We start from the raw sequence: 8,953 nt of genomic DNA on the forward strand, positions 1-8,953 counted from the left end.
GACCAAATTACTATGATTTTGAAAACAGAAAATATTAGGTGGCATATTAATGATAGAGCCCCAATACGGAATTATATGATTTTAGAGGGTAGTAAAGTGTAATTTTTCCATATTGAATTTAAAGATAACAAAAACACATATCTACCACCGGCTAATGTCACTCTAAAATAATTATTCCATAGTTGAACAGAACTCATTACATTGCATTACTTCTCTCTTCTTATCGTCACAGATAATACAGCGATATATGCAAAACTAAAAATAAAAATACAACAATATATGACAATAAATGCTACTCACAACACTAATTTAAATTACTAATTAGAAAGCTGTCATTATCGTTTTAATCATATATTGAAGTGATATAATCTTAAGGTATTTAAGTCAACGTAGTTTGATTATAAATATATAGTTAGTTCCTTATATGGATCCTAGATTCAGCTAAACCAAGGATGCTTATGTGATAGATATTGATTTCTTATAATTCAGTCACTTCATTGCATTGCTAATGGCTATTTTAAGCAAGTTTCATTCATTTCAAGCTTTCTCACACACTTATCTACCATATTCATACTTAGCATCAATAATCAACAAAACATGAAGAAAATTGTCTCAAAATATTCAATAAAATTTTACCCAAAAATGGTTTTTGCTTTAGGAGAATTAACTTTAGATATCCATAATTGTTGCGTTCATTCATTGCTTACAATGATGAAAAACAGCAAATCAGCAAATTATATAAGTTGCATCATGCTGCTTTGACAGTGGTCTCCTGCAATATATTATCTAACATTAATTGCATACGCATATTATAAAGGGGACCAGGTCATCTCTATGGTAGAACTGTACATATATATATAGTTTTGCTATAGAGAGTGACACTTTGTACATGCCTAACATCCTACAACATATTGTAAGACGTAAATTAATTAAAATTTAATTTACCCATCTTATAGCATATTACGGGACGTTGGCATACATAAGCAGGCACAAAGTGACACTTTTTATTGTAAAATTATGTGTATATATATATATATATAATGTACACAACCCATGTAAGACAACATGTTGCATGACATGGTCTCCCATAATTTGTTGCCTGACATTGGTATAATATTTATATGACATACCAAGAAAAAAAATTGTTATTCAGTTACATTGAGCTAAATAAAAGGAGTTCGTACAATTAACTAAAAACATAAATTAACTAAAAATATAATAATTAAAAAGTTTTTATTTTTTTGGTATGCCACATAAATACCATAAAAGTATTTATATGATCATATGCCAAAAGGAGCTAGTACAATAGGCTAATAATTAAACAAAAACAACATATTATGTATATATTATGAATAGACTAATATTCTATTCATAAGATTCGCCAAATATGAAGCAAGTGTTGTTGTTTATATCAACTGGGTTAAAATCACTTTCGAAACCATTGTTGGAGAGTATATTGGTAAACCCTTGAATGAGATTTCCTTCCCCAATATTATTAAAATCCTCAATATTATTCCACCTTTTTTCTTCTACTGCCTCATATAAATCCTCACCACTCGATCCTAGAAGTACGACATCATTAAACCCTAATGAATTTGTGTTCATTGAATTTCCCATTGTGTTCTCTAGGAAGCTAGAGCAATTATCCTCGCCTTGTATGGAGTTCGATATCTGGATTTGCCATGCTTTTAGAATGTCAAGGCAATGATGCACTACTTCATGACCATCTAAGGCTGATGTGTTATTATTATTAGTACATGCTGAGCCTGATGATGAGCCTTCACGAAGCTTAGCGGACTCCCTAACCAACCTGGCTTCGGCCTCGAGCCGGATAGTCTCCCATTGAGCGACGTGGCTCAGGATTGAAACATTCTTACGGTCGCCATTGGCTGAGCTAAGGGTGTTTGTGATCGGCTTATGAGTTACAGGGTCAATCCCTAGCATGGCTAAGCGCTTCTTCAGATGGGTGTTCCAGTACTTCTTTATTTCATTGTCTGTCCTCTTTGGCAAATGAGTGGCTATGATGGACCACCTGAACATATAAAAGCAATTGGTAAACAAATTATGTCCAAAATAGCCAGAAATGTCCTTTTGGAGGACTGTCATGGTGTTCTGTGATTGAATCCCTTTATTAACATATAAAATCAAGTAAAATAGACAAGGAATTACAGTTTAAGTATGCCCAACCAACTTCACTCCTTTCTCCCAAATATGGGGTACTATCGTCGGCCCAATCGTAAAGCAAGTCCCGTCTCTATAATTGAAAACCAATTCCAGGAAACGAAAAAGAATATAATAGATAGGTAGTTTGAAAATATTTATGGCCAGTTCCAAATATCATGCATATTTATTCATGACAATTGATGATAACCCCTAAGCCTTGAGTTCAAGGACTGATGATGAAATGTCAGCTCTTCAATTTATCAAACATATATATATATATATATTTAGAAAGAGAGAGAGAGAGAGAGGGGGGGGGGGGGGGGGGGGGGGGGGGGGGGGGGGGGGGAGGGAGGAGAAGTTAGGGATGAAGGATGAGGAGAAGAGCTTCATTATTTTCCCGGAAAATCGTAAGTTTTTCCTTCGCTATTTCCATTGTATTTTTTTATCTCAGTATTTTTCTTTTTCAAATCGAATATCATATTTTGGCTTATTCAAATATATATATATATATATATATCGTATTTTTCGTTTCCACTCCATTTTTTTCCCCTCTCCTCACTAAAATCTGAGTTCCATACGTAGACTTTATCTAGTAAATTGAAGATAGTCTATAACATTAGAAAAAAGGGAAAGAATTGGAGGATACTTAATTAAGACATAATGGTAATTTTGAGAATAGGAATCAAATTAACAAAAATGTATATGTAGATCCAAACTAGTTAACTGTATCGTTTATGGTTTCTAAGAAAAAACCTACTGATAAATTCATTGTTTCCCCCACCCTTCGGATCACCGACGGAAAAAAAAAAAAAATGCTTATCTCACTTGTTTAGTACTTGAGCTAAAATATAGAAAAAAAATAAATAAATAAGTTTTTTTCAATTTAAATTATCATTTTATCACTAATCAACATCGTAAAAAGCAAAAACAAAAAAGAAAAAAAAAAGAAAAAAAGAAAAAGAAAAGCTCCTTACAGGTTGTTTAATGATTCATTGTTATTATTGTTTTTTTGGTGGTTTTGGTCTTTACCTTTTCCTTTTTGCCTTTTGTTAGTTAAACAAAAATGAAGACTCTAGGTTGATTATATACGTATATATATATATACACACACACTTTGTTTGCTAAAGTTTTTTCCATTTTCATCTCTCTTTTTTTTATTAAAAACGTTCAAAAAATTTGAAAAAATGCCCAAAAACGAGGTTAGTTTTGGCTAACCAAATTTCTTTTTTTTTTTTTTTGGTGTAAATTTTCCTTTGCTACTAACAGAACCAAACTCATTTGATACTAGATATTTATTTGATAATCCATTTTGATACTAAACATATATATAAATATAAATATATAATTTTACCATAATACACCTCCATGCATGAAATGCATGTATTTGTGATTACATGTATAATGTTATGTTTTATATATAATCAAATAGCGGATTACAATGTGCATATTTTATAGCTAAACTATATATATATATATATATATATACTGTTAAAGCGGATGAAGTTGCCTATGATGGATGACACATACCTCTCGCTGACATTATCTGTATTGCTAATTCACTTTTTATATTCCCCAAAAGTCACCACAAAACTTGGAGGATGGTGTTGCCCACCATTCAACGGGGGATTTTGCCGTTGTAGTGTTATATATATATATATATAAATTATGATGTTAAGATCGTCATAATAAAAAAATTATTAGATAAATTTTTATATTATTTTAAAAGTTGAAATTTGAAAATATATTAATAATTTATTTAAATTCATATAATGTTAAATTTTATCCTTCTAGCGATTTTGGTATTTAATTAAATTCAATATTATTCACCAGTATATTTTAAATCAAAACTTTTGAAACAACCTAGGACTAATAAACAGGGTCACGAAGGTTTTGGTCATAAAAAGATAACGGCTGTATACAGATTATTTTACCTATTACCCAAAAGTGCATGGAGTTGTATGATTTTTCTATCTTCCTCGATGCTAAACTTTCCTCTCTTGATATTAGGTCTGAGGTAATTTATCCATCTAAGCCTGCAGCTTTTTCCATATCTTTGAAGACCTGCGAATATATAATAAGAATGATTAAATAATTTATTATACAAGAAGAATGATTAAACAATTTATTAATGTACACTTTTCGTTTTACTTAACTTTACAACTTTTAGTTTGAAAAAACATTACCCAAAGAAAACAATAATAATAATTTTTTGAAAAAGTCAGTCTATAGCTAGCTAGCTAGTAAAAATGAAAAAAAAAATACAAAATAAAGTAAAACTAAAAGCGGACGCTATTGTTGGACAAAATGGGATAGAAGTACCAGCTCTCTGGGGCAAGGAACTCCAGCTTCCACGGCCATGTTGTTGAATATAGGCTAAGAGCTTCTGGTCTTCTTCAGGTGTCCATGGACCTCTCTTCAAACCATCTCCGTCCGATTTTGGAGCCCTTGCCATTCTCAACTCTCGAGAATATTGATGTTCACGCAACCACAAGAATATATGTCCGAGGCTTTCTTTCTCACCCTCGAAGTAAGAGCACACACAACAAAAAGGAAACGTTTTGATGCAGAAAACGGTAAATTTTTGGCTCAACTTGATATGGTATGAATTTAATTGTCTCGGTTTACATGACCGAAATACCCCTTTTCAATGGTGGGCATTTTCTTTCCCATTAATGATAAAATCCTATCTTTTCTTAAAATAATAATAATAATAATAACAATAAAAGATAAAAATAAAAAATAAAAAAAATAAAATCCTATATCTTATTTTTAAAAATATAGTTTTTTTTTTTCCTTTCTTTTCCCTCCTTATTTTATTTCTTTGTAATTAATGTTTTAAACGTAGTGGTATCATTATCATATTATTAGTAGACGAAGAAGGTTAGTTCTTGTAATTGAACATCTTTATCTGTACCCATGAAAATACGGATTCGAATCATATGGAATGCAAGAAAATTTTGGATACTTTGTAATTAAGTAATCTGTTTTTTTAAAAAAAAAAAAAAGAATTTAGAAAAATGATAAAAGAAGATTGGGAACCAATTAGGTACCAAATTGTATCCTTTCTGTGAGTAATGAAATGACACTACTTAATTGTTTTTATTCATTAGTTTATTCTTTTTTAGAAAAATGATAAAAGAAGATTGGGAACCAATTAGGTACCAAACTCTATCCTTTTAGTGAGTAATGAAATGACAATACTTAATTGTTTTGTATTTATTAGTTTATTAGATGAATTTTCCAAGTAACCTAAAAACACACAGACATAAACATTATTTTGCTACATCATCTTGGTACTCCTACTATAACAAATATATACATACACATGTATGTAAATATTTTTTTTCAAGAAATACTATATATACCAAATTTATTTACCAAGTTGTTCATCAATTGATGTATCAAATGATGTGATATTATTTGATTAGCAATTCGAAAACTTATTATAAACTAAATATGAATAAGTAATATTTTAAAGAGATATGTGAAACTAAATATAATCTATTTGTTAAATATGAACATTTGAAGGAAGAGTCTTGCTATTTGTCACCACTAGTGAAGATTGCTATCTTATGTAGCAAATTTTAATTGGAGCATTTAATTTTTTTATTTTTTATTTTAGAACTTTAAAAGTGAATTTTTTAATGATAATTATTTAAAATGTCATTTGACATATAGATTATACTAGTGATCATTTATTAATGATGACAAATAATATTTTTCTTGAAGAACTCATTATAAAAATACAACTACTGGACTGTCTATACAAGGAAATTGATTACAACTAAAAAAAAAAAAAAAAAAAAACAATTGTGTAACTTCTTTTATATTTTTTCTTAGAAAAAGTAGAACTGTTGTGTTTAAATATTATTTTGGGTAAATAAATTTTATACTCCTTAAACTCTATATAATCATTTGCACTTTGCCCACTAAACCAAAAAAATGAAAAGCTTTTCATATGGACTATTAAGTTATTATTTGCATATTAAATTAGTTCGATGGGTAATTTAGGTAGGTAACCCAGTTAGTAAATTTCGCAAAAAAAATACATGAATAATATGTACATATGTAAGTTGAAAAAAAAATATCCATTTTCTATTTCTATTTCAGATTTATGAAAAAAAAATCTATATTTTTTTTTCTAATGAAAAAGTTTAAAACATGTATTAAATATATTACTATATTATAAAAATCATAAGGATAATGTAAGACTAGAATTTGTTTCCTTCAGAAAGCGAACTGTAACACACATATACATATAAGTTTGTGTGGAGTGTTATTTTAATTAATTGCTTTCCCTCTCCCTTTTTTATTTTTCTATTTTCATTAGATTTATTTTCAAATAATAATAATAATAATAATAATAATGGAAGATGATGTTGTTCTTTTGGTACAAGCCCGAATAGCAATAATTTTTTTTTTTTTAATAATCCTCTAATCCCATATAAAATCTCCTTTCTCAATCTATAAAATATATATATATATATATATATGTCAAGTGGTGCACCTATTCAACCATGTCTTCAAGATATCAGAAGTTTAGTTATTGAATATTAAATGCTCTCTTTAATGGTCGATAAATACCGTTTTGATTAACTAAAATTTGATTATTCAAAAAAAAATAAAAATAAAAAACTTTTAGATTAATGACTTGTATAGTCTTAACTAACAAGAATCTAATTTATTTTCACTGCATCCTCTAAAGTGATAGAGACTTACATAAATTTTAACTTTACACTAATATATTATTTAATAAATAATTAAAATAATAATAATGAAAATGTAGAAACTATTATATATAGATATCACCATTTATGACATTGCGTAACTCCATATTATTATCATTAATCAATAAATTGTATAAACTTTATAACATCTTGATAACATTATTAACTTTAATATTTATGAGTCATTATATTTTTGTAACCTATGACTTTATATAAGCCTATATATAATATAAGAGTTTTGAGTATGAAGATATGATATACACATGATAAGATGAAGTTATTCCCCAATTTATCTATCCTTTGTGTTTATAACAGAAACACCTTATTAGACCTAATCTCATAGAGTTTGAGGCTTGATCACACGTCATTGCCATGGCAGCTGGCCAATTTTTTCGCTGTTGGAGCCTTGATGAGATACATAAAAGTACCTTTAACCGTTTGGAGAAGTTCTATGTATTTCGCCAGAAAAAAAACAATTAAAAAAATAATAATAATAATTATAGAGGTGGTGGACCATCGCAGAAAGCACCTCATGTAGGCGCAAAAGGAGACGGGTGTGAGAGTTCGAACTTCGAAGAAGCACTGAGTACCGTACAATGTACATTATAAAATATAATCAATAGTGACCTACCAATACTGAATGAATCAGTGGTGTTATCTTTAAATTTCCACCCATCCATTCAATTCTTGATGCACGAATGTAATTGGCGAAAAAGGATATAGAGAAATTGTTTGCTAAGGATTTGTTGCCATCTTTAACTACAGTATATGCTTCTCCCTCAAACCTGATAAATATTTCACATACAGTAAAACCTATTAATGAATATTTATGGGACCATAGTTTTTTTTTTAATTTAAAGGGATACTTGTTTACCAGTAAATAAATAATTTATTAATTTATAAGGATTTTATATTTTTTAAAATAATTTTATTAATTGTAAATGTATTATTTTTAATTCAACCAAGACCTAGTTTTAATATATATATATATATATATACATCTTGATAATATGTGTATTTTGGTGAACAATTATCAATATATGTTGAGCACCTTTCAAATTATCTTTATGAAAATGACATTATTAAATGGCCTATGGATGTACAGATAACAAATATTTATGGCGTAATGAATGCATCTACCGTTAATAGGTATATTTTACCGATTGTTTCTTCAAAAAAAAAAAAAAAGTTTTTTTAATCGGAAATAACTTTAAATAATCATTTGCTATGATCTAAAAGAATTATACCGGTATGTTGTCTGCATATTAACCCAATTTGACATTATTTTATGTATCATAGATGATGTTATACATTGTTAATATAGCTTGATATAGATAATGAATTCATCTTTTAATAGCTTAAGCTCATGGAAGAAATAAGAATTTAATTTCATATCAAGGTCCTACTTAAAAAGCATCAAAATTTTGAAAACTAATTTAAAAAAATTAGTTTTACAAAAATTAATTTTATGGAAATCAATTTCCTAGAAATTATTTTTCAGTAATGCTTGAATTATATGAGGATATTTAGAACTTACAAATAATTAATTAATTTGTATTTTAAAAACAATGAATAAAATTGTCTTTTAATAAAACATATACTAGTTTAATAGAGAATTTTAGAATAATAATTTTTTTGAAGAATTCATCTCCCACTCAATTTTTCCACATTATGAGATTTAGTTTCGTCTAAGCCCACAATTTCCTCCCAAAAATCATCCAACCACATGAAATTTTTATTTTTCAACAAATTTCAAATTCCCAATAATTTAAAATATTCAAAATGGAGCCAAAATTCAAAAAAATCTTGAGATCCAAATTCCAAACCTTGATAAATACACCCAAACTAAAAAAAGGGAAAAAAACAAAAATATATGAAACTTTTGGGGATAGTATTAATTTTAAGAGTGATTATAGCTTATAATGATAGTATATCTATATTATATGCATACATATATATATATATATATCAATTTAGGGTATTTTTTGTTATATTTTAGGATTTGTTTTTCTCCTTTAAAATTAATCAATAAAAGGAGATTAATACTAATTAATGACTGATAA

At 28.0% G+C, this 8,953-nt stretch overlaps 1 protein-coding gene across 1 annotated transcript; it reads right to left on the reverse strand.

The window, feature by feature from the left end:
• Positions 1–1,175: 1,175 nt before the first annotated feature.
• On the reverse strand, positions 1,176–4,663 carry LOC107419249 (transcription factor MYB106). The gene is made up of 3 exons (XM_016027995.4): positions 4,483–4,663; positions 4,095–4,224; positions 1,176–2,032 (listed from the first exon to the last, which is right to left on the reverse strand). Exons 1-3 carry the CDS (start codon positions 4,613–4,615, stop codon positions 1,366–1,368), a joined length of 930 nt encoding a protein of 309 aa, XP_015883481.2. The 5' UTR covers positions 4,616–4,663; the 3' UTR covers positions 1,176–1,365.
• Positions 4,664–8,953: the final 4,290 nt, after the last annotated feature.

Source organism: Ziziphus jujuba, chromosome 2 (genome assembly GCF_031755915.1).
Source record: "Ziziphus jujuba cultivar Dongzao chromosome 2, ASM3175591v1".
Taxonomy (NCBI): Eukaryota; Viridiplantae; Streptophyta; class Magnoliopsida; order Rosales; family Rhamnaceae; genus Ziziphus; species Ziziphus jujuba.

Bases quoted from the DNA above. Each gene is read 5' to 3' on its own strand.
- LOC107419249 (XM_016027995.4), bottom strand. From the start codon at position 4,615: ATGGCAAGGGCTCCAAAATCGGACGGAGATGGTTTGAAGAGAGGTCCA. The intron at 4,225-4,482 runs GTACTTCTATCC...ATATATTCGCAG, and splicing joins TTCCTTGCCCCAGAGAGCTG to GTCTTCAAAGATATGGAAAA. The intron at 2,033-4,094 runs GTAAAATAATCT...TTATATGTTCAG, and splicing joins CATGCACTTTTGGGTAATAG to GTGGTCCATCATAGCCACTC.